This window comes from Charadrius vociferus, unplaced genomic scaffold (genome assembly GCF_000708025.1).
Source record: "Charadrius vociferus isolate BGI_N301 unplaced genomic scaffold, ASM70802v2 scaffold343, whole genome shotgun sequence".
NCBI lineage: Eukaryota > Metazoa > Chordata > Aves > Charadriiformes > Charadriidae > Charadrius > Charadrius vociferus.
The window spans coordinates 11067-38131 of record NW_009647952.1 but is presented as its reverse complement, the minus strand read 5'-3'; the positions used below and the strand labels follow the sequence as shown (position 1 = coordinate 38131).

The 27065-nt window shown below is 40.3% G+C and overlaps 1 protein-coding gene across 1 annotated transcript in view; it reads right to left on the bottom strand.

Annotated features, from left to right (window-relative positions):
• Positions 1 to 2157: 2157 nt before the first annotated feature.
• Positions 2158 to 27065, bottom strand: part of KCMF1 (potassium channel modulatory factor 1) — a gene marked incomplete at its 5' end in the record, with an annotated part of 32077 nt that continues 7169 nt past the window's right edge. Inside the window, 5 exons of the mRNA XM_009883310.1 lie at positions 2158 to 2788; positions 4533 to 4815; positions 7486 to 7660; positions 10846 to 10947; positions 17325 to 17464. Coding sequence (XP_009881612.1) covers positions 2527 to 2788; positions 4533 to 4815; positions 7486 to 7660; positions 10846 to 10947; positions 17325 to 17464 — 962 coding nt within the window. The remainder of the gene's footprint in view (positions 2789 to 4532; positions 4816 to 7485; positions 7661 to 10845; positions 10948 to 17324; positions 17465 to 27065) is intronic.

Sequence of the window (27065 nt, the reverse complement as noted above, 5' to 3'; positions counted from 1 at the left end):
CATCTGGCCTATCACATGCACCTCGCAGGCAGGCTGGGACCTCTCCCATCCCAGCAACAAACCTGCACACAAAGGAGCATGTATTCAGCATCAAACCTCTGTGAGGACTCCCCACAGCTCCACCAAGAGTTTATGAACAAACGCTGGTGTCTGATACAGGTTTCACTGCACTCCAAGAATTTTTCACCTTCCTATTAGCCACTCTGTATTATTTATAAACCTAAAAAAGCCCCAAACAACTGAAGATTTGTAAGAGTTAATGTGATGCCCAAGAATACCTTTAAATCCCAGTCAGCATGTATTCAGTCTCTAAATAAACATGGATAATACTGATTTGCATTCTCTTCAAAGCAAGCGGAGTGGAGTTTGGAAGTCATGTAATGCAAGTGTCCTCTGGAGACCAGCCATACACCAATTCTAAATACCACCACATTGAGTAGAGCCTATTTTAAATGCATCTTATTTTATGGAAACTTGAATTCACCTACCTGTGAAGAGTTTAGGATTACGTATTTCAGTACTTGCCAAAGCATGTGGTTTTAGAACATGATTATGTCAATCACCTGGGATTTCTACATGAACTGATTTTGTATACAGTTGGAATTAAAACACAGCTGCAGAAATTTCTGGAACAAAACTGTCTGGGTAATACATGAAAACCAAAGAAAATCAACTAAACAACAATATTGAAAATGCTTTATTGAACCGTGTGTCTTACTGTAATGTGCAGATGTGTTTGAAAAGACTACAGCTTGAAAAACTTTTGAAAATCCTCAACAACCAATAAAAAACGTCCCTACTGGGGCTAACTCTCAGGATAACCAGAGGCCTCATGTAAAGTTTCCCTTGAAACATTTTCTGTAGCAGAGCCTAAAAGAAAACAAAGCTAGTACTGCTCTATATGGAAACAATCACGATTTGAGGATTATTTTTTTTAAAAAAAAAAGAACTTGAACTTCAGTTTATGGGGTTGCTTCTTTTGCTGCTGTTATTTTGGATTAGCATACACGTCACAGTTCTGCTGAGAACACCATCTGGTGTTCAAGTCTGTAAATTTACTCTAAAATGCTAGCAATACTGCAGAGATCGAAGGATACAGAGAAAGAGAGAGAGGGGGTGAGGTGAGAAAGATCTGGAAACACACTATCATATAAGCCTAGTTTAAATTTTCATCTGAAGCTGTGTGCACTTGTTTTTATAACCTAACTTTACATTCAAAAAAAAACCTCCCACCCCCCAAAAAAGGGGGAAAGAAAATCAAAACCAAACACACCCCTTCTGTTCTTGTCTTGAGTCTTGTATAAATGTTTATGCACAAGAACACCATACCCTCTTTTTTCCCAAACCAGTAGGGTTAACAGTATAGGCATGTAGGTGGCACGATTCAACTAAGAGGAGTTTTCAACTTTTTTATACCAGCAAAAATAACCAAAAGAAACAATAAATAAAAGGTGCTAAAGTTAGCATTAAGAATTCAATTGTAATATACTGACATTCTGGGAATCCAACTCCTCAAGTTCTGCTGATACTGACAGGTCTCTGCAAACTATGAAGCAAATACATAAATAAATCAAAAGATAATTGAGACTGTGAAAAGCTTTTTAAACTAAACCAACATGATCCAGGGTAACTTTTTTCTTTAAACACAGTGAATATATGAATTGTCTACACCTGAATAAAACATTTTTAACAATTAAAAAATTTTAACAACCACAAAAAGGAAAACCTTTAAACAAAAGTGAACACCATTTGATTTTAGGGCACACAAAAGCCCCTTGCAGTGGCTTCCAGCAGTGGCCTTACTGTTGTGTCTCCTACAGTTGCGTAAAATGTTCAACTGCACATTGAGGTGATGGCTAACAGGGCAACATAATGGTCACATACAGCAAAATGCCTCACCCTGGTCATGACAATAGATCCCACTGCGGAGTTTCTATCTTGTGCAGGAACAGCACATAAAGATGTTATTCTGTCACGTATTATTCAAAAGCTACTTTGTGGCCACAAACTGCTAGTCAGCACTAACCCTTTTGTCATGTAACCTTTGAATAATGGGAAAGCTTTGGGTTTTATAGTTTTACTCCTGGTATTTAAATTTTTAAATGACAAGGTCACTAAAACTCATGCACGCTGCAAAAAACGTCATGCAGTAGTTAAGGTAAACCATCCAAGCAGTTTTTATTCATTAATATTCATAAATACACACAGCAGCTTCATTAGAGATTTTTCATTTTTTTTCCTCTTCAGTTTGAATGTGGAGTATTAGGAGAGCCTTTTGCATGTCAAGGTACAGGACACAGAGCTTTTTGCTCTGCACCGCAACCTACATTTACCTGCTAGAAGTAAAAATTAGTTAAGTGGAAATGATTATCATATATATCTTTTCTCTCTTTCTTTTGAATGTACACAATGTAACAAGAGTGACAGACCTGAAATTACAATCACCAAAACAAACCCAAGATAGTTGTTGTCCACTTTCATTGGCAAATACAGCACAGAGGACATTGTCTGCAAAGTGGGATGTCATCAAAGAGGAGGTGGAGGAGGCTCGTTTCCTTTATTACTCTCTTTTAAATTTAGGTTTTCTAAAGCAACATCTAGAGGCATAATATCTACACAGCCCATAGCACCAAAATCAGCAATCTCTCCCTGTTCATCCTCATCTGAGGAGGAACTTTCTTCCCGCATTAAAGTGGATAGTAGAAGCTCTTGAACAAACAAGCTGCGGTCTGCCCGTTCACTTTCCTTTGACTGACGCTCTGCTTCTGACATCTTCGGATCATTCAACCTGTACAGTAGCGAGGAAAGAAGACAGGCAGTTGGTGAAAGCCCATTTCACTGATGACACTACTGATAGACGCTGAAAAGCACTCAAAACCCGCTTCTTCAGGATAGTCCTGCTTGCCCTTCAACATGTACAGCTCTGGCAACCTCCAACACTTCAGTACAACAGGCATGCAACAAACAACCCTTCCCTGAAAAGCATTCAAAATGGAGCCTAAAGCTAGAGGAAAACAAAAAACTACTTGCGAGGTTTCCCGCTATTTAAGAGTCTTTCAAAGAGGGCTGTTGTGATTTCCTAGACGCTCATTACACGCCTGTTTTGTTTCTAGGTCAACTTCAAAGTTCACATATGCCACAGAATACGCTATTGCATGTGTAGAGCCTAGGGATTCCCAAAGCATGATACAATGCCTATTCCACCACCTCTCCTTGGTTATAGTGCATGCCCTGATAGGCAAGGAAATTGCTTGCTCCAACTCTGAAAGTGCCATCTGTGACACTTGCAGAAACTTTTGATTAATAATACCTAAGTTTCTGATTGAAAGGTGTCACATGGTATTATTTTGCAGTTAGATAAAAATCAGGTTGACTCAAATCCAGCTTTCTTGATGCAGGAGCTGTTAAAATGCCCACATTCTTTCACAATACCAAACAGACAAACAAGAGTATGTATGGAGGGGCGTAGCAGGGGAGATGTAGAGAAGATTTATTTTGGGTCAATAGCCAACCTTTTAAAAGAACTGGAATGACATAGTGGGTGACTCCTTTTTAAAATAACCCTGGGATCTAGTATAATTTCTCAACCAGATAAGTATTCTGTTTGTTAATGGCATCCTTTATTTGCTATGTTATCTAGTCTCTAAAATAATTAATATATAAACCCCTATTCAACCTTCAGCTTTTACTAAAGATTACTTTCCTATTAAACAATACTACCTTCCGACTCTCTCCCTCTCCTTCACGGCTCAAGTCTATATGCCTGTATTACTGGAAATGCACCTGTTTTGTTCAAAGCAGCAGGGGAAACAGGCACAATTTAGTTAAGAAATATTCCTTTTGTTCCTCTTGAAGTTGAGATGCAGCAACTAACATTTACCCATTGCTTAGGAGCAGACAGACCATAGGTTTGGAAAGATATTACAAATGCAAGCAAAAGCACAGTATGTTGGCTACAGACTCGATGAAGGATCTGGCAGAAGTCCCCTGCCTGGAGTCATGAGTAACTTACTCAGCCAAAACTCAAAACCAGCCTCCTTTTCAAGGGTCATAGAAATCCATACTCAAGTCAAATCCTCTGAACACATTCCTAGGTGTGCCAAAAAAAGTACAGTGTACTTGTGAGATTGCCTCTCCTTTACTGCAGACACTAGACCACTACAGGATATTTCTGCAGGCAGCTCCTGGAGTTAGCTTTCTAAAAGCACAATAATTCCCTTTGGGCCAGCTATAAAGTGCTACTTTTGGATGTAATTGTATCTTTCGGATATACTTACTGGGTTTACTTTCATGCTAGAAATGTGGATGAAGCAAGTTTTAGGTATTACACAGTCTGTGACCACTGTTGACATCTACTGTGAATGTATTTTATATGATTAATTAGCCTGTTAACTCTGCAATATATTTGATCAGACACTGTTTTACTAGGGCACGTGCCTAACTCCAAACACTTAAGTTTCATTGAACGCTAAGGACTAAGGCAAACAGACATGGTAAAAAGTAAATACAAGTAAGTACACAGAAAAAATTACCTTGTAAGAAGAAACTGGGAATTCTGGATAGTCTGCTGACTGTTTTCTGTGTTAGATGTGTTGGTTGTTGTTGTAGATTGTGTCATAGTGGTGTTGACATTGATCGTGTTGGTGCGTCTAGTTGCATTGCGTGCAGTCTCCAGTTGTTGTCGTGCTGCCTGTGCATGTTGTCGTTCCAACTGCAGTTGCATCTGCAGCTGCTGTAACTGAGAAGCAGAAGGGCCAGAGGAGTTGAGCTGTCCTCCTGCAGAACGCCTCACACCTGATAGCTGAGATAAAAGCTCTGCCAGAGAAAAGAAAGTTTCTATGATGAAAGATTTTAAATAAGTATTACACAAGAGAATGAATACACCCTGAATTCCAGTGCATCAATTCCTTTTTTTTTTTCAATAAAAATCAAAGAACAAACAATACTCAAGAGCCTACAAAGCTCTTGAAAAAAGTCCTAGCATTCAATGTCTCAAAGAGTAAGGAAGATTAAGACTCATTTATGCAGATTTATTCCAAATAAGAAGTCAAGCTTTAATGCCTTCAAAGTAACAGGAGAGCCTGGCAAATTATGTCCTCCACAGCAATTCTCTGAAATTTCAAGTCAAAACAGCAAGCAACTAAGAAAATACTTAATTTTGGCTTTGTTTGGCGATTTTATTTTCTTTCCAACAAAAGTTCCCTCAAAACACAGGCTTCCCCTTCCCAATATCCTAAAGGGAAGCTGTACTGCAGCAAAAAGAGAAATATCATAATATTACTTCAAATATTTAATAAAAAATATTTAGTGAAGAATTGCCTCACATCGTAACTGGAGTGGTCAAGCATTTTTGCTGTATGAATTTTCACTTCTGCCAGAAGTACAGTGGAGGCCTAGCAATCAAGGAAACCCCTGTCCTTACGTCTTCCAATTCAGAGGGATAGAATGCTTATAGCAAGTTTCACACACAAAGATTTTTTTGATGTAACTACTAGCAGCAAATTACTGCTCAGTGCATTACTGCAGAATCTCTTCTGCAACCCGTATAGTACTTCTTACATCACCTGCTTGCTGTAGTTGATGCAAGGGCAGAGGAAGTAGGTGATGATATTGTTCCTGCCCCTCACCTCTAGATTACGAATTAACTATATAGGTCGTGACAATTTTCCTTCCATTGCATTAACAAAATATAATTCTTTTAAATAAGGCTTTCTCTGAAGGAACAAAGCAAAATGCAGTTGTTTTCCATGTCAGGAAGTTAGAACAGTCAACTAATTTTACCAGCATTGATAGCAATACCAAGATTAAATAACTTTTAATTCCATGTAACTACTAGAAAATGCCACACAGAGAAATAAAAAAGGGGAAAAAATATAAAATATGCTATAAACTTCATTTATTTTAAACAGAAAAATTCTTACAGTCTTTCCTATACTTTCATACTACTCCAGGAAAAGGGAAGACATAACAAACTTCCAGAAAAGATTCAGATGTATTTATTCTCACTGTAGGTTAAAGCGGAAGTTAAAGCTTAAAGCATAGTGAAACAATAATGTGGAAACAGATGGGAGCTCAAGACAGAGTCTTGTTATGACACCCAGCTCAGTGTGCAACTGAACTCTAAATGCGAAAACACATCTTCCACCAAAAAAGACAAGATTCAGAAGAATGCCATTTTATCCCACATTTAATGCTGCTAAGTGGGAAGGCCTTGTAAGGCTGAAAACAAACCTCAGTAGCCATTCCACATTTAACTAAGCTGAACTAGTTGCCCTTGTAAGAGAAAGACAAGGTCTTGCACTGGAGGCTTCACAAACATCCTCCCTCCTTGAACAAACTCTGGTCTTTTTCAGACCCTCCTGTCACCTCACTTAACTTATTTTCTTCTCTGATGGGATACCTCTTCCCAACTAATTTAATGAGTTAAATCACGTCACAGCAGGTCAGCAGAGCACCAGAGACAGCAGAAGGCAGGCAAGGGGACCATGATTAAGGAAGGCAGTAGAGCTACAGCTTCCCTTTCAGGGGCAATGACTCATTAAGCTGCCTGGCTGGCTACCTCTCTCTGGAGAAGTTACAACATGATAGCAGGAAGCTCCAGTTCAAGCATTATGCCTTCTTAGCATCTGAAGCAAAGGTGGAGTAAGGCAGAAGTTGAGGTTTCCCTGACATTTATGCTGGCATGGTCAAAGACCACTGAATAAAAACATTTATCTTTCCCCTTAGGGAAAGTTACATTTGCTTTCGGAATTGTCTTCACTCTATTTTTTCTTCCCTCTGAAAAAGTTTTTTGTCACATCAAAGCTAAACATACACCAAACAAGTTATTCCTGGGAATCCTTAAGGCACATCTTCATTATTTTCTGGTGTTGAAAATGAGAAACCCTTCCCCCAACTCAGAGTTTTTCTAAACTTGACCGAAATACACTGCAAATACTTGCAACAGTTCATCTATATAAGAATTTACAAGTACACTTGAAAAAAATAAATCTGTGATATTTTAGCAAGTCTAGCATTCGAACAGCAGCCTGAATACAAACTGAACACATTTTAAATGTCCATTAATACTCAAATTCAGCGAATTTCATCTTTATTGAGACAGATACTCTCCTCCATAAACACCTTTATCCACATGGAAAATTAAAATGAGACATACTAAAGTATGTGATGGAAACTGGACACAATCACTCAAAAATGTACAACGCCTGTGCACAGATTAGCTTTGGGAATAAGCTTTACAACTACCTAGACATAAAAGCACAAGCTACAGGTAGTGGTTTCAGCTTCAGCATTTCCATGCCCTGTGACAACCCAGCCAAGCACACTACTTACCTGCAAGCAGCCATCAATCACACTTGCACTGTGGAGCGTATCTATACATGCAGCTTTGTAACAACGGAAAGCATGGCAACTATTACCACCTTGAATTTTACTTCTTCTGTGTAAGGAGGACACTGGGGTAAAGTTCGTGGTTATTGCTCTTACCAGCTATAGGATCCATGGCTTCTCTATTGCTTGGAGAATACGAACTCTGAGAAGATGAAAGCCCACCAGGGGAACTGGTAGTAAAGTGCATGTTTGATCTACGTGCACGGGGGCCTCCCAAACCCCGGCCTGGGTGGAACATCCTACGTACGTGCCGAACACCACTGGATTCATCATAACCAAGAAGTTAAGAAAAAGAGAACTGTTTGGCATTTGAGTATTAAGTGACAAGGACATTTGATGGGTGAAATACTCAGGTGCACACCATTCTTCATTCATAAAATAATGATTCAACTTCTGAAGCAAAGCTAAGGTACACTGTAGCTATGCTGCACATCAGACTGACTGTTCCGAACTCGAGATACCCAGTTCTGTGTATCTCTTCAGCTTTTTATGATATCTAAGAAACATCAGCTTTAATTTCTTAGCGTTTTTTAGATCAAAGTTTTCTACTCAGTAATCTGAAAATTCTGACAAATGCACATTCAGCCAAGCTTATTACAGAGACATAGGGATTTTGTTCTCCTTCCCCAATTCTTACGCTAAGTATTGAAAATAATAAAGTTTATTGCCATTCCTATCAAAAGTACATAATAATTAAGGTAATCCTTTTGACTTTTGTACTTCATGCTTTTATCCAAAAAACTTCATCATTTCAGTCCTCAAGAAATCGTAGGTTTCCACAGCATTCAGCAGGTTTCCCTGCTGTCACACCCTTTTGTTTCCCTTTTCCTCTTTTAGCCAGAGAAATACCACTAATTCAACTTATGACAATGATGCCTTTCATTTTCCCATTTTCCCCCACTTCTCCATATCAGATGCTTATATTTCCAGTCACAACTTTTACATATTTTCACTTATAAAACTAAGAGACAATTAACAAATTATGTAAACTTTATTTTTGTCAGAAAGTTGCTAACATTCATTCCTCCAAGAGAATACAGGTAATTCTTCCTTTTATTCAAAAATCACTAGTATAATTCACTAGTGCAAAATGAAATAGCATAGGCTTGAATATTTTATTTCACTGTTACTAGACTCGTAGCTTAAATCCTCCTATCTCCCATGACCTTTATTTTTATAATAGTATGATTCCCACTCATATGGTATCCATTACTTTATAAGCGTAGTGTCCAATGTACTTTTGATAAAACACAGTTACAGTGCAGAACCTCAGGATGTCACGGAGGTCAAGAACTAAAGACTGAAACAAAAGACTAAGCTCCTCATGGCAAGAAAGAACTTCTGGCTATTACAAAAAGATTTTACAAAACATTTAAACTGAATAGCCATGCAAGAACTATTTGTACAATTGATGCTGAAAAGCTGTATTTAATGCTAAAGTAAGAAGCTGGGCTTTAAAAAGTTGCCCCCAGACTGCAGGAATAAGGGACATACCTGGCTGAAAAGGGGCATCTCCTCTCTCTTTTTTCCTACTTTAGACCTGCCTGTTGCTAGACATGATGTAGAGCCCAACGTGGAATAGTGACTTCAGGATACACTTCTTACAAGGTTTTGGAGACTTGACAACATTGATCACTTAAGAAATAAAGCAGAAAATTCTACATGCATTGTTTTTAATGCTGAACCATAGATAGGTAGTGTATTCCCAAAATATATCTGAGAAAGATCCATGTTGGGATGACTTTGAAGCCTTACTCTGTACTTGAAAAGATTGATTTTTCTAGCTCAAACATTCCCAAGTTAAAAGTCATCTGGTGGCATCTCTGATACACTTCTGTAACTGGGAAAATTTAAGCTTCCTGGCCTACAGAGCAGTTAAGCTAATGTTGGAGGCCCACAGTTTGACCTTTGGTATATTCATAAGTAGTTATTATGGATGTAAATTTTGTTAGAAAAAGCATATTAAGCAGGTGCTATTAAAAACTCACTGTTGGTAGAAAAAGTAGAACTGAACTACAACAGAATACAAGAAAAATTGCTCAGTGACTCACTACACCAGTCATCAAGCAACATTTCAGAGACGTCCGAAGACCAGCAAAGATCCAATGGTCTGGAAGATGCTCTCCCCTCATCAATCTCATCCCACCTCCAGCCAAAAGGGAGGATGGCACAACTCTGCCTTGGGGGACATCTGACCATGGAGGACTTCCAGGGATGCCTGTGACCAAGCTCACATGGCCAGAGCCACTGCATTCAGTACCCTCCTCCTCCCAACTGCTGAGAGCCCTACTTGTGTCTGCAGGGAGAGATGAAGTAGAGATAACTGCTTTTATCTAACTTTGTACTGTTCTTTGTATTATTAGTTACTCAGAGAGTAACTAATAATAGAGTTACTTCACAGAGCCAATGAACACCCAAATTCCTTTACACCAATCCAACTATTGTGTAGTAATGAACATGTGCATTTAGTCTGTTCTGAGCCTTAACTTAAATGCAATCAAACACAACAGAAATGGAACCATCTCCTTAAATGCTGTCTCCCTTCTGCTAGTGTAACTAACTCCAACTGCTAGGGCTAGGATGTGGGGGTTTTTTTCACTCCAGTTGCTCGAGCTTAGACTATTTTTTCCTTTTAAAATATCTTTAAACAGAAAAGCCACTACCAAAGTGGTAATGTAGTCTTGTCAGTTTGTTTAAACAAGACACAAAGCAATACTTCAAAGAAATTACTTACTGTAGGTAGTCTATATAGCCTGCATCTCATTAAATAAGAAGCCCAAACCAAAATACATTTTGTCAGTTAATTGGGGGAGTTAAAAAAGAAGAAAAATATTGCTAGAACAAGGACAAAAAATCCCAATAGTTGCAGCTCTTCAGCTATCAAGCATAGATCAGTCTGCATAACTTGCTGCTAAGGTAAATGAAAGACAACATACTATTTCCCAGGAAATTTGAAAGTTTTCTGAGTTAGATTACAAAATGCCAGTAACACTATGAAATTATGTGATTAAAACACGGTGTTAAAATGAGTTAAGCAAGTTTAAAATCATTCATCAAGACCAGCTAAGCTCAAATCATCCTCAGATCATCACCTTCATGTCACAAATACCTACAGCACACCACTGAATCTGGATACATAAAGCAGCATCAAGATGAATGATCAGGCAGATGTACCACAGTGCAAGTAGAAAAACCTCTCAGTATTGAAGTTCTTTAAATGTTTTTGCTGTAGGAGCAAAAAGCATTGTAAAGTGTACCTACTGTCTGTTCACAATCTGGTATTTATACTTTTTTAAACTAGCAAATGAACCTTTTTATTTTTGACACACAGATCTTTAGCAACTTAAATTCCAGGAAAATCAGAGGTATGACCCTTTGACTACAAAAATCAAAACAAGTTGTCATGGCTACTAGATGAAACAGGCTAGCCTCTTTGCCTCAACTTGGAAAGGATATTAAATCTCTAGGAGCTCTGTGTTCCAGTGTAAGATGAGCTGCAAAGTCATCTGTGACATGATTCGGATCCCCTCCAGGTAATGCTGCACATATTGGACAAATCTGAAATGACAAAGCAAGAAAAACCCAACTTTATGAATTTTACATAGAATACTGTTGAGTCAATAATTACACATTGATTCTTATGCTTTAAAATCATATTCTAGGTATTCACAAACACCTGGATAGCAAAATATCAAAAAACCCAGAAAACATATTAAAGTGCAGACACTAATTTAGACATCTTTTACTGTATGATTTTTGGAATGCTATGAAAACCAGAGCTAGAGTTTTCAAATTCAACTTCCAATGTCTTGAGAATTAGTCTTTGTATGCCAATTCTGCAACATCCGGTGGAGCCTGTTTACCCAGGACTACTGTTTGCCTGCTTGACACTCATCGCAGCAGAGGAATCAAAAATGAAACCACACGTAAGCATGCACTGAAGGATCAAACTGAGACCACCCATCCAGGCAGGGCATAACCAAAAGTTTGGCAGAGAAGGCCTGATTTCCATATCCCTACATTTGCATATGTGGGTGAAGGCATGGACACATGTCTTTGGTTTGTTTGTTTGGCTTTTTTAAACCAAAACACACTTTAAGTACACAAACAGTGCCATTACAATTGCCATAATTATGACTTGTTTTCTGAATAACTCCACAAACAGCTTGAAAAGCATCTTCCATTTTTCTTTACAGTAGTTTTGCAGATTGATTTTAAAGTTTTAGAGATGGCAGACAAAAAAAAATATCCATTCCACAAAATTCTTCCCACAAATGTTAAGCGGTCAAATTAACAGCATTTTGACAGTTAAATGCAACTGCTGTCTATGAATTTATCTCCCTGTTCCTCACAGTCAAATGGTCTTGGTCTGTATGGAGCAGCTCTGGCTGTAATAAAAAGCCCAGGTTGCCAGTGCTCGCCATGCATATACTCAAGTTGTTTACAGTAGATCCCAAAAGACCACGGGCATTAAGAACACCTATATAATAGCACACACATCTGTCTTACTCTTACAGAGGTGAGAATAAGGTCTTGAAATAAGTTTACTGTAAAATCTCAGTTGTTTTTGACAGCAGCTGCTACATCTTTAATGCCACTTTAATTTCAGTAGTTGGCTCTGAGCAGAAAACCAAGCATTTTAAAAGCTTTTTGCTATAACCGCTTCCCATCTATCTTCTATGATCAGCACACAGAACTCCTCTTACCAGATTTTTCACCACTACAGAAGCCATACAAGCAGACACACTACAAACATCTTATTACAGCTAATAACCAACTATACCAACATATCATACAGCTACCCTGTAGGGACATCAGACAGATGGTTCTGAAGTCCATAAATTTATTTATAAGCTGCTTAATCTTCAATAAAGTGTTTCATACCAACAGGAGACAATACCTTGAAAGCAATCCTTTTTCATTTAAGCCACTCTGAGGAAACAGAGCCCCAACATGAGAACCACACATTTCTGAAAGCAGCAAAGCAAAATAAACTTCTTTTGCTAAGAAGACAAAGGGGTTATGAACAACGGATATTTGCATGAAAAGAGATACAGTCCTCAGAAAAACATCAGCTAAGAAAAAGTTATAAGGCATAATGAGAAGGAAGCCATCTAAGCATCCTAACCCTAATTCTAAACATGAACTAAACTTCCAACCAAGAAGTCTCTGACTGGGAAAAGTTACTGAAGCATTGTTAAACACAAACAAACACTTAGTTAAGCATAAGCTCTGGCAAAATCACAACAAAGATTGCAGCATCACTGATTAAGCGTCACACAACTAAAAATAATTGTTAACAGAACATGCATGAACAAATGGTACAGATGAAAAGAAAACATTATCAGAAGTTTCTTCTGAAGTTACGATCATTTATATTAAAAAATCATCACGTTACCCTGAATGATATCTGAAAGATTACTGCCAAGTCCTAAGTCAACCATGCTCACAGAATACCTGCTAGTTTCCAGAAGTCTGCTTATATTACCACTGCCTCCCTATTTACATACAAGGTAACCACTTTAAGCAACAGCATCTCTGTAACCTCCACAAGCCACACTGTAGTCTTCAAGAATGAGACAGGAACCATTCTCAGATTGTCTTATTTCATTACTGCAAGAAAAGCTCTCCTCAACCTTATCAGCAACTTAGTTCCTGCAGTTCATGTACAAGGAGCCTAGCTACTGCCTTTGTAAACATAAGAAAGTTGCTGCAGTGCAATGTAATGTTCTGAAATGAGATTCAAAGATGACATCTCATGAATTTTCCTAAAACATTTCTGTTTACACTGCTAGCAGACTTTTAGTTGAATGCTGTATTTTATTTGGAACAGCGACTGACCTGAAACGCAACACCAACAATAACAATCATCATACTGACAGCCAGGTTCTTCTGCACTTGCCTTATAACACTTACCAATACCCTTGGACTGGTACCGATAGTTTTCTGAGGTTTAATACTCACCAAAATAAGATGATTTATTATTTTCAGTGTGTAACCTCAGAGACTTAATCGATCACAAAAGTTATGACTACTCCCACAGACACCAGTGTAATTTTCAATTAAAGTATCCAGAATTAAAACAATAACCTTTGAAGAAGTATCAAACTCTCCTCCTGGAGCTCCTCTCCAGGACCTCATCTTGCTGGGGTGCCTCTCCAAAGTGCCTGTACACTAATGCCCACAGCATGTGGAATGACCGCAATGAGTTACGAGCTCTGAGCGCAGTTGCAGGACCACAGTCTCCTTGGGCTCACCAAGACATGGTGGCATGGCTCCTGTTACTCGAGTGTTGCAACGGAGGGACATAGGCTCTTTAGAAAGGAGAGGAAGGGGGCCTTGCCCTTTATGTGAGAGAGAAGCTGGAGTACATGAAACTCCGCCTGGGGATGGCAGAACAACCAATGGAGAGCTTATGCATTGGGATTAAAGAGAGGGCAGGCAAAGGTGATATTGTAGGGGGCGTCTACTACAGGCCACCTGATCACGAAGAACAAACAGATCAGGCCCTCTACAGACAAATAGAAGCTGCCTCACAGTTGCAGGCCCTTGTCCTCATGGGGGACTTCAACCACCCCATTATCTCCTGGAGGAACAATACAGCATGACAGCAATCCAAGAGGTTCCTGGATTGCACTGATGATAACTTCCTCCTCCAAGTGACAGAGGAGCCCACAAAGAGAGGTGCTTTGCTGGACTTCATACTCAACAACAAGGAGGAGCTCATTCGGGATGTGAAGGTCAAAGGCAGCCTTAGCTGCAGTGACCTTGAGATGGTGGAGTTCAGGATCCTCAGGACAGGGAGGAAGATGAAAAACAAGATCACAACCCTGGACTTCAGAAGAGCAGACTGTGGCCTCTGCTTGAAGGGTCACGTGGGATATGGCCCTGGGTAGAGGGGCTCCAAGAAAGCTTCTTAATATTCAAGGATCATCCCCTCCAAGCTCAAGAGTGCTCCATCCCAATGAATATGAAGTCAGGCAAAAATGCCAGGAAGCCTACATGGATGAACAAGATGCTCCTGGCCAAACTCAAACACAAAGAGGAAGCATACAGAGGTTACCCTTCTAGGGTAACCATGGAGGAATACAGAAACATTGTCCAAGCATCCCAGGACAAAGTAAGGAAAACTAACGCCCAAATGGAATTGAATGAGGTAAGAAACAAAGGCAACAGGAAGGGCTTCTAGAATTACACAGGCAACAAAAAGATGACTAGGGAAAATGTGAGCCCATTGCTTAAGAGCCAGGGGACCTGGTTACACGAGCCACAGAAGAGGCTGAAGTACCCAATGTGTCCTTTGCCTCAGTCTTCACTCGCAAGACTGACTTTCAGGAATTCCAGGCCCCAGAGACCAGGGGGAAAGTCTGGAGCACGGAAGACATTCCCCTCGTAGAAGAGGATTAGATTAGAGAATACTTACATGAACTGGACATACGTAAGTCCATAGGCTGCGATGGAATGCACCCGTAAGTGCTGCGGGAGCTGGCAGATAACATTGCAAGGCTGCTCTCAATAATCTTTGATGAATCACAGCAACTGGGAGAGGTGCCTGAGGCCTGGAGTAAAGCAAATGTCCATCCTATCTTAAAGAAGCGTAAGAAGGAGTACCCGGGGAACTACAGGCTGGGCCGCTCACCTCGACCCCTGAAAAGGTGAGACACCCTTTCCAACCACATTAAAGACAAGAAAATCATCAAGAGTAGTCAGCGTGGCTTCACGGAGTCATTAGCATTCATGCTGATGACACAAAACTGGGAGGGGCGGCTGACACGCCAGAAGGCTGTGCCGCCTTACAGCGTGACCTGGACAGGCTGGAGAGTTGGGCAGAGAGGAACCTAATGAAATTCAACAAGGGCAAGCGTAGGGTACTGCATCTGGGGAGGAATAACCCCATGCATCAGTACAGGTTGGGGGCTGACCTCCTGGAGAGCAGCCCTGTGGAAAGGGACCTGGGAGTCCTGGTGGACAACAGGATGACCATGAGTGAGCTCCCCCTCTACTCTGCCCTGGTGAGGCCGCATCTGGAGTACTGTGTCCAGTTCTGGGCTCCCCGGTTCAAGAAAGACAGGGATCTGCTGCAGAGGGTTCAGCAAAGGGCTACAAAGATGATTAGGGGATTAGAACATCTCTCACATGAGGAAAGGCTGAGGGACTTGGGTCTCTTTAGTCTAGAGAAAAGACGATTGAGGGGGGATCAACAGGGGAAGTGCACCACTCTGAACATAAAAATGGCAAAATTTAACGGAGCAAGAATTCTTTGACTTATTCCTTGAAAAACAGGGCGGGGGGCTGTAAAATACAAACAATTCCGTCTCTGTAAACCTTCCTTAAAGATCTAAAAATAAGTATCAAAAATAAAACACATTTTTGGACAGAGATACTACAAGGACTACAAGCTCACTATCTAAGCAGAAATAATTGCTTGAAAACCACAAATGTTTATAATCCATATTTTCCTCTTTAGTAACGTTGTAGCCTTTCACTATCTACAGTAAGACTGCAGTACCCAAGTAGTTTGATGTGCATGAACACTAACCAAGAAAGCTAGATATAAAACTACATAAAAAGATACGACAACATGGCAGACTGACTTGCAAAAGGAAAGAATAGTTTTGGTTTTTGGTTTTTTGGTTTTTTTTTTTTTACACATACAACACTTCTAGCAATCAGTGGAGTTGCAAGTGTCTAAAATCACAAATTTAGGCTTTATGTAATGAATTCTAGAAGTCACAGCTGCAAACAAGGATGTATGAAATTGAAAAACCTAGAATCTTAACATTCTGTGTCAGGAACATATCGCTGACATCAAGTGGTGCAAGTAAGAATTGCAATACTAAGCCACCAAAGAAAGTGTCCCAAATGTGGAACATTCAATGGTTGATGCTACGTTTGAAAGTTGCAGAGTTAAAGAAAAACTCAAGGAGACAATAAAAATTGCAGTGTGTCACAAAGTGAATAATTTCACAAAGTGAAATTATGAAAGTCTGTGTCACAAAGTCAGTGCAACTGACTGTGAATTAAACTGTTTTGCTTCTTATGTTTTTAAGAAAGATAAGAACACCTTTGAATCTCAAAGAGGCAGACAAACCACCTCTGCTATCACTCCTTCGCATAAGAGCCTCAATAGGCTTGTAGACGAAAGAGGTTCATTTTCTTCCACAGAATTCCTTGGAAGTTAAGAAAACTAGAATATTAGAATACTAGCCTATTTATAAGTAATTTCTTCATAATGTATTAGTGATGAGCAATCCACAGCATTAACCAGACAAGAGCACCCCGGATGTCATTCTGCTAGCCTACTCTCTCCTAGTCCCAAAGACAATCAGGATAGCAGGAGCTAACACCTCAGATTAAAGTATTTCTGTTGACACTTGTTTAAGTGTGTTTTTAACCATGTCAAAGGTCCTAATCATTAGCCATGGGAGAAAAAACCCTACCTGAATAGCAGTATTTTCAAAAGAATGACAGCTTCCACTGCATAAATACACCAAGTAAATTACAAAAGCTATTTGAAGAACACACCAAACTGTCTGCATGTCTTTCTCTTACAGTTACAAAAGACTGGCACAGCTATGAGCTTCCAGGCCAATTACATACTGGTTGTAAAAAGGGAGACACAGCTACACAGAATAACTATGAGAAGATTCTAAATTTTGTCTTACAGGATAATAAAATCCTAAACGTGCTAGCCTTTAGATCAGGAAAACCAAACAGCAACCATGAAAGAAGAAAGCAAGCTCATTATATTATGATACCCACAAAACAGAGAATTTTGATGTCACCGTCAAACAAATATACGTCTTCTTACAAAGCATTCAAATAAACTCATGTTTCAAGAAAGAAAAAGAACAGGAGGATACCAATTTTCCAGAAGAGAGACTCATTTTAACGTATCTCCACCACAACTGAATGCCAAATCTGAAGCTTCTTACCACTTCTGTTGATGTTTCTGCATGCTCAGAAGTAACATGTTCTTGAAGAGATGTTTCCGTATAACCCATTTTCCCACAATAAGGACAAGTAAAAGACTGTGGCTGCTCTACAGAGAAAGCTTCTCCACCATAGTACAAATCTGGAACAGAAAGTGTTTAAATAGAGGTTAATTCAAAGCAGTAGAATTATTTATTTTTTTTATGTAAACCTCTGTTTATAAATGCATTTCAATGTAATCACTGCCAAATTAATCTGGTATTCAACTGAAATGGCTATTTTAACGTTGTACAAAGGCCATAGGCTTGATATTCAAGTGTTCAATTACTGATGACAAAAACCAGACAGACTACCTTTCATTTTCATTAGCAAACATAATTTTCTAATATTCAGCAGGTTTTTTGAATCCTATGATGATGATGCTGATACTGCCAAAACTTCACTCTTCTCCCACCCTACTTATCCCATGTACTGGGTCATGTACAGTATTTTTCAAGCACAACATGAGTTTTCAAAAGCTGAATTCTCAACGGTACCTGAAAATTTAAGTTAAAATTTGTAAGTCCTCAGTGATACACCATGTGTCAATATTTCTGCCATAGCTGAAGTACTGCTTCAGAGTAAGTAGTTCTGGAAATGTCCCAAATATGTAATATGGAATATTGATAGTGAAAAAGGAGTCGGATTATCTGTTATACACTGGTTGCAAATTTGAGGTGTGTTGAATTTAAGCACTTTTGCGCTATCAGTGAAAAGCAGGCACTTTGAAGTGGCTAACGTAGTTTCTCAAACTTAACATGAAAATTTATCTAACCATGCTAGAAAAGAATGCTTGCTTCTCATACTCTGAAGGTACTACATATTCTACAGGAAATATGAATTAACTTCACATTCACATCAAGATAAAAATGTGATTTTCTCCAGCAAGTAATTTAAAATCTTTTCACTGACATTTTTTCTAGGACTCATTAATAAGTAACTGAAAAATATTTTCATAGAATTATGAATACGCTGCTATAAATTAAAAATTGGACAAGTCTGAACAGCTACTAGAACTCATGTTCTACACCACAAGGCAAAAATCTACCTAATCTGTGAGGAACATGCCCCTCTGATGGCTTAAGTCACAGCTTCCTAAGATTTATGACATCTTTTACTACTACCACTCTTTTGTACGTGACTAGAAAGAATAGAACATTTTTGTTTCTGCAGCCTTACAAAAGATGATGTGTAAGCTAAAAAATGTAGATATCTATAATTCACTATATTAACAGATAGTATTTTACATATAATTAAGTTTTGAGGGCTAACACGTCAAGACCAATACAGGAAATGAACTTATTAGTAACATGCTAATATGCAGAGTTAAAGATACAGAATCAGACTGAATACACTGCAGAATAAAGTTTATGTTCAGGAAGTCCCTGTTCCCCTTATTTGGGCACTGCTTCCAGAGAATTTAAATGCTGCAGGATGAGAGAAAGATATTCCTTTAACAGGCATGGTAAGAAAAGCCCAACTAGACAGCCAGCCTTGCCAAAGAAGAAACACTGACTGACACACTGAGCATTTTAACTGGTTCATCAAATTAACTATCACACTAAGCCTCAGCGCCATCCCGAATTTAGGTTCATTTATTCACATACAGATGAGGAAAACATTATGTCCAACTATCCAAAATAAAAATTTCCCAGCCAATTAAGTCTTAGTTCTCCAAAGCAGCATTTGAGGCTCCATTAAATGCTTTATACAATAAGGCACAGAAGTAACTTTTCATTAGACAATAGAATTGCATATCAGATATGACTGAAATGGAGAACTATACAGACTGAAAGTCAGCATGAATGTAAGTTGGAAGACATGCCCAAAAGATTAGCACCCCTACCCCAAAACCTGAAAGTCATTTATATAGTATTGACACAAACAGACGCCTGGAATCATTATTAGAGGGAATCCCAAAGGTCCTTCCACAGTATGTTATGAGGACTCAGTTCTGAATGCATCTGAGTCACTCAACACATGAAAGACAGGCATTTCCTTGACAGGTTGTCATGCATTCAGCTGGCATCCTAACAAGAAGACAGATGGTATGTCTTAATTCAAAACATCTGTCCTTACTTGATCCCCTATAAATCCATGGGAAGAATCAGTGAAGCTACGAAGAGGAAGGTCTACTTTCCCACATTTGTGGAAGAGGTCACTGGCCAACACTTAAATATACCATATTCAATTAAGATGACAATACTACCAGATTGGAAGAAAGCTTCTTATAAACTCTTTAAGTCTGCCTGTTTGATTTATAAGTATCCATCAGCGTTAGAGTGTGTTCTGAATGCTCAAAAACAGGAACAGCAGCAAATTCCCCCATGTCAAAGCTTTTAAAACTATCTTTACTTCTTATACATTACTCACATTAAGCTTGTATTTATCATATATGAGTAGACTGGTACTACAATTACTCTGGCAGGTGACCAGAGAAACAAAAAAAACCTAGATCTGAGGCAGGATTACACCATTAGCATTCAGAACTATGCCAGTCCCTATGCACAGGTGTTAAGCAACATCATCCTACAAGATGAACCAATTACATTTACTTACATGCACAACTATCTTTTGACTTGAATATTGTCATGGTTTCAGCAGGGATGGAGTTAACTTTCTTACTAACAGTTAGCATAGTGCTATGTTTCAGATTTGGGATGAGAAATAGTGTTGATAGCAGACTGGTTGTTTTCAGTTGTTGCTAGGCAGTCAAAGGCCTTTTCTGCTCCTCATACCAACCCACCAGCAAGTGGGGACTGGGGTGTGGGGCGGGGAGAGAAGTTGGGAGGGGATACAGCCAGGACAGCTGACCCCAACTGACTAAAGGAATATTGCCTGACATGTGACATCATGCTCAGTATATAAAGCTAGGGGAAGAAGGAAGGGGGTGTATGCTTGGAGTTACACTATTTGTCTTCCTAAGCAACTGTTACACAATGGAGCCCTGCTTTCCTGGAGATGGTTGAACACCTGCCTGTCAATGGGAAATAGCAAATGAATTCCTTGTTTTGCTTTGCTTGTGTGCACAGCTTTTGTTCTATCTATTAAACTGTCTTTATCTCAAACCACGAGTTTTTTCCTCACTTTTACTCTTCTGATTGTCTTCTCCACCTGAACCTGGGAGAGTGAGCAAGCATCTGTGTAGTTCTAGCTGTGGACCAGGGTTAAACCAGGACAAACAGCTTCTCTAGAATTACAGCACACATTTTCCAGGTGGTGACCAGTCTCATTTCCAAGTCTTCCATTCTCCTCTTAATTACATGATATGCAATAGAGATTTACATGAAAATTGACCTGCTTCCAGTCTGGGGTGTAACAGAGACTGTTTCAGAGACAACACGCAGAAGACCTACATAATTCACTAAACTTCAAGATTTTGGAGCTCCTAATCAGTGCCACTTCAGTACATATTTCACAATGTACTCCTCTGAAAGTTTCTCTAAGAATCTCATTCAGACTCCCATTCTAATGTGGCCAAAAACCTGGGTGTGGATAAAAAGATTACCAATATGCTGCAGCATACTCAAATATGAAGACTATACATACATCCCAGTTTGAAATGAGAAAAGCACGGACAAGGTTTACATGGGACAAAGTTCTAAGTAGTCACTAAACCAGACTCCAAATGGATCAGCCATAAAGACTCTGGAACAGACATTCTTTCAGAAAAACGTATCTCTAAGGCAAAAGATTCAAAATAATGGTTGTCTAGAACAGATAAATGCAAAATGCTCCAATGAAGATGGATGGAGGAATCTGCCTTGCAATTATACAAAGAAAAATTCTAGTTAAAGCAGCTCATTATACAAGTGGTTACAGGGTATAGCAAAAGGGAAAGTTTTAAAAGCATTCTTACTTCCACAGTGTCACTGCACAGAGGAAATATAAACTTCAGTTCTCACTTTTTCAGTGTCCTAACGATACAACAGGGTTGGAACTTGAATAAAGATGCTGGGAACAAAATAAGTAAGATGGCCAAACTTTTGAACTGAATAGTTAAGAAGAACTCCAAATTTAACTGCATTTAATCTGCACATGCAAACACTGTATTGTTCTCTGAAACTCAGTAATTCACTGAGAACTTCTGCAAAAAAATTCTGCATGCCTGTGGGAATAGCAAAAATGCTTGTCACAAACAAAACAGAAGCTAATGACAGTTTGTTTAGTTGGTCCTCTGCTTTTCCTCAAGCTTTGGTACGATCCTCATGATAACTAAATACCTATTTACCAATTGGAAAACAGAAATTCTCCATCACTGCAAACATACACACAGGCAAGAACACCAAGCCAAATTTGCTTTGAGGACTCCTTCTAGCTGAGCAGACTCATTTCTGGAAATTTTCCAAGCCCTGGCATCTTACATACTTATCTGGCTAAAACAAGAAGATGATGACTCAAAGAGGCAAGCTAGTGAAAAAGCGGCAAATCACCTTATTTTAGAGTATTTGCATATAAAAGTAACTTCTGCATCTAGTATCTAAAAAGAAAAAAAAAAAACTTCAAAATTATCAAGTGGTCTAAAAACCTCTACCTATAAACCTCATTGCTTCATGAATCTAAGTATTTTCAAGTGAGCCAGAAGTACGAACTCCAACTTCCCAGCTGAGCAAAGGGCACAGGACCACAACCAACCTGAATAGAGTGGTAAATAGATTATCACACAGGTAAAAGTATCTTTTCTTTAGATATGTTGTTAGTTCAATCCAGACAATTCCAGCAGTACACAGTTCTATCACACAGGGGAGAAGTTTGATGAGTACTGTGTTTCTTGTCCTTGCTTTTAGAGACTATGAAACAAGCCATTTATTACTTAAAAAAAAAAAAAAATTGGAGTTCTTTCCAGCCTCCTAATTATATATATTCCTGCATGTTCTCCCACTCATACCTCCTTACCCATCTTTCTCATAATACACAGTAAATGGACATGCACATGCCAAATAAATATGCTTTCATCTAGCAAAAAAAATATAAAAATGAACCTGCCCCCTTTAATCTCTCTCCATATCTTACAATCAAAATATTTCCCTTTTCTAATCTGAAATACAGGTCCCCAGATAAATTTTCTTTTAACCTATAACATAAATTAAAAAACAAAACCAGGTTGTTAATTAGGTGATATCATGAATCTTTGTGTCTAATTTTAGTGTTGAAGTTATGGAACAGATATTTTTCTATCTGTTTTTTTTTACTAGTACATCAAGAATCCTAAAATTTATGAACACAGTCACGTTATTGACTATCAAAGGTCACTTGCTAAAACCCTAACAATTAGAGGAAGTACAGCCACACCTCCTCGTCTGCAGAAGTAAGGTAACCTACTATTGCATTACTGTTTTCATTTACAGTTGCATTACTGTTATGATGGCTGGCCACAAAGAAATCTTTCAGGTAATGTATTTTGGTCCTTTCCAAACACCTTGCTACACAAAAGTGGGAATCCATAACTCTTCAAACTCCTCTGGACCTCTAAAGCACTCTTTTCAAAGTACCTAGGAAGACAAGGTTGCTTAGTAAAAAAGAAAACCAGACTAAATCACAGCCTTCTAGGAGAAGATTCATTACCCACACAGCTTATCAGTTAGAGGAAGAATTCAAAGGAGTAAAAGGATCAGAATACTGTTTAAGGAGGACTCAACAACAGTTTAGAAAGTCAGATTTCAACCTCAACAGTGTTTAGACACTACAGTTTTCTTGAGTGAAAAAAAAAATAAACAAAACCAAATTTAATGTGAAAACTCAACCAAAAATATGAGCAGTTTTGCTTTCTTATCCATCTATAGCTACACACTGCTTGCATTTAACATTTAAATTAACTTACACATTCTTAAACTTGGCAAGAGGTGAGTAATGAGACAGAACTACAGTATGATTCCTTATATCATAGAATAGTTTAGGTTGGAAGGGACCTTGAAGACCATCTAGTTCCAAGCACCCTGCCACATGCAGAGACACCTCCCACTAGACCAGGTTGCTCAAAGACCCATCCAGCCTGGCCTTGAACACCTCCAGGGATGGAGCATCCACCACTTCTCTGAGCAGCTTGTTCCAGTGTCTCACCACCCTCACAGTAAAGAATTTCTTCCTAATATCTAATCTTAATCTACCCTCTTCCAGTTTAAAACCATTACACCTCATCCTATCACGACACTCCCTGATAAAGAATACCTCCCCGTCTTTCCTGTAGGCCCCCTTTAGCTACTGGAAGGCTGCTATAAGGTCTCCCCAGAGACTCCTCTTCTCCAGGCTGAACAACCCCAACTCTCTCAGCCTGTCCTCATAAGAGAGGTGCTCCAGAGCCCCCTGATCATCTTTGTGGCCCTCCTCTGCACCCGCTCGAACAGCTCCATTTCTTTCCTATGTTGGGGACCCCAGAGTTGGATGCGGTACTCCAGGTCGGGTCTCACCAGAGCGGACTAGAGGGGAAGAATCACCTCCCTCGACCTGCTGGGCATGCTTCTTCTGATGCGGCCCAGGATGCGGTTGGCTTTCTGGGCTGCAAATGTGCATTGCCAGCCCATGTTGAGCTTCTGCTCAAGCAACAACCCCAGGTTCTTCTCCTCGGGGCTGCTCTCAATCCATTCTCCGCCAAGCCTGTATTTGTACTTTGGATTGCCCCAACCCACGCGCAGGACCTTGCACTTGGCCTGGTTGAACTTCATGAGGTTGGTACGGGCGCATCTCTCGGACCTGTCCAGGTCCCTCTGGATGGCATCCCTTCCCTCCAGCGTGTCAGCCTGCTCTACACAGCTCTGTGTCATCGGCAAACTTTCTGAGGCAGCACTCAATCCCACTGGCCATGTCACCAACAAAGATGTTAAACAGTACCGGTCCCAGTAACGAACCCTGAGGAACACAACTCGTCACCGGTCGCCACTTGGACATCGAGCCATTGACCACAACTCTTTGAGTGCAACCATCCAGCCAATTCCTTACCCACCGAGTGGTCTGTCTGTCAAATCCATGTCTCTCCAGTTTAGAGACAAGGATGTCATGCGGGATAGTGTCAAATGCTTTGCACAAGTCCAGGTAGACGACATCAGTTGCTCTTCCCTTATCCACCAATGCTGTAATGCTGTCATAGAAGGCCACCAAATTTGTCAGGCATGATTTGCCCTTGGTGGACAGCCCATGTTGGCTGTCACCAATCCCCTCCTTATTTTCCACATGCCTTAGCAGAGTTTCCAAAAGGATCTGCTCCACGATCTTGCTGGGCACAGAGATGAGACTGACCAGCCTCTAGTTCCCCAGGTCTTCCTTTTTTCCCAGGTTAAATACGGGCATTATGCTTCCCCTATTCCAGTCAGCGGGACCTTCACCAGACTGCCACGACTTCTCAAATATGAGGGATAATGGCTTAGCAACTTTGTCTGCCAGTTCCCTCAGAACCCATGGATGTATTTCATCAGGTTCCATGGATTTGTGCACCTTAAGGTTCCTCAGGTGGTCTCATACTTGGTCTTTGCCTGCACTGGGTGGTTCTTCATTTTCCCATTCCTTGCCTTTGCTGTTTGCCTCATGGGTAATGTGGCTGCAGTCGTTGCCAGGGAAGACCGAGGCAAAAAAGTTATTGAGTACCTCAGCCTTCTCCATATCCCAGGTAATCAGATCTCCTGTTTCCTTCTGGTGAGGGCCCACATCTTCCCTAGTCTTTCTTTTCTTGCTGTTTGTTTTGATGTCCCTGGCCAGATTTAACTCTGTCTGGGGTTTAGCTTGCCTAACCTGATCCCTGGCTGCTTGGACAATTTCTCTGTATTCCTCCCAGGCTACCAGACCCTGTTTCCACCCCCTAACAGGCCTCCTTTTTAGTTTTGAGCACGTCCAGGAGCTCCTTGTTTATCCATGCAGGCCTCCTGGCTTTTCTGCCTGCCTTCCTCTTTGTAGGGATGCATCCATCGCTCCTGAGCTTGGAGGAGGTGGTCTTTGAACATTAATGAAATTTCCTGGGCCCCTCTTCCCTCCAGTGCTTCATCCCATGGCACCATACCAAGCAGATTCTTCAAGAGGCCAAAGTCAGCTGTCCTAAAGTCCCGGGTTGTCAGCTTGCTGGTACCTTCCTTGCTGCCTTGAGGATCTCAAACTCCACCATTTCATGTTCACTGCAGCCCAGGCTAGCCTTGAGCTTGATGCTGCCTACCAGCTCCTCCTTGTTGGTAACGACAGGGTCCAGCATAGCTCCTCTCCTTGTTGGCTCCCCTACCACTTGGAGAAGGAAGCTGTTGTCAACACAATCCAAAAACCTCATGGATTGCCTATGTCCGGCTGTGTTACCCTTCCAACAGATGCCAGGGTGGTTGAAGTTGCCTATGAGGACCAGGGCCTGCCAACTCGATGCCATCCCCATCTGTCTCTAGAGGGCCTCATCCACTCGGTCTTCCTGGTCAGGTGGCCTGTAGCAGACCCCCACTATAATGTGCCCTGCTCCTGATTTGCCTTTAATCCTGACCAATAAGCTCTCAGTCAGCTCGTCATCCATCCCTAGGTAAAGCTCGACACACTCCAGCTGGTTGTTAACATATACGACAACACCGCTTCCTTGTTTCCCTTGCCTGTCTTTCCTGAAGAGTCTATAACCTTCCATGCCAGCACTCCAGGCATAGAAGCAATCCCGCCATGTTTCTGTCATGCCAATGAGACCGTAACCTTGGAGGCGTGCACATGTCTCTAGCTCCTCCTGTTTGTTCCCCATGCTATGTGCATTTGCATAGAGGCACTTCAGCTGTGTCCTCGTTGAGGCTGACTTGGCTGGAGTCGTTGCAATTCCTCTGCACTGCTCTGCAGGCCGCATTCCTTTGTGGTTTATTAACTATGCCTCCCCACCGGCTCCTGTTACCCCAGGAGCTCCTGGCCCATCTACATAAGACTTTAAGCGTGCTACAGTGTAGCCAGCACATCTCGGAGCAAACAGCTGCAGACCCTTGCTAGCACCCCGTTCCCCTCTCCTTAGTGCATTATCCCTTGGTTTGTCACAGGCAAGCCTGATAATACCCCTTTCCCCCATTGACTCTAGTCTGAGAAAAATCAACCTTCCCCATCGAGTCTGATAAAAATCAATCTTTCAAAGAGATAATTCAGGACTACATTTTATAACATCTTGTCCTTGCTTTCTGTTAAGACATATTTCTTTACAAGGGTACACAGCAGTCAGGAATTTTAGTTTCACTTTTCTTCATAATTTCAATCTGATATAGAGAGAGATATAAAAATGTTGGTGTTACGCAAGTTGTTTGATTTTTTTTTAATGTTTGAAGAAACTAAATGGTGGCAACACGTCACATTTTACAAAGCATATATATTCCTGTATCACTGTTAAAGTAGCCATACTATTCAAAACAGTATTACCCTTAAAACTGCTGTTAGTTCTGTTTTGCTGCAGATTTTCTGAACGAAAAACATTTTAAAATTTGCTAGACACTCCGCTATAAACTTAAAGAAATAATGCTTACCTACACTCTATTTATAAATACTTGCATAAAGGAATAGGCCAACAGGAATCTTATGAAATTCAGCTGAGCCCTACACCAGGCAGGCAGACCTCGGCAGCGACGCCAGCAGGGCCAGGGAGCAGCTCTAAGGAGATGGTGCTGGGTGCAGGAGGGGTAGCAAGCTGAGCAGGAGCTAACCATGTGCCTAGAGCAGTGTAAGTAGGGGTAATCCCCTCGGCTCAGCACCCATCAGCATCATCCAGGCACTGTTTCTTGTCT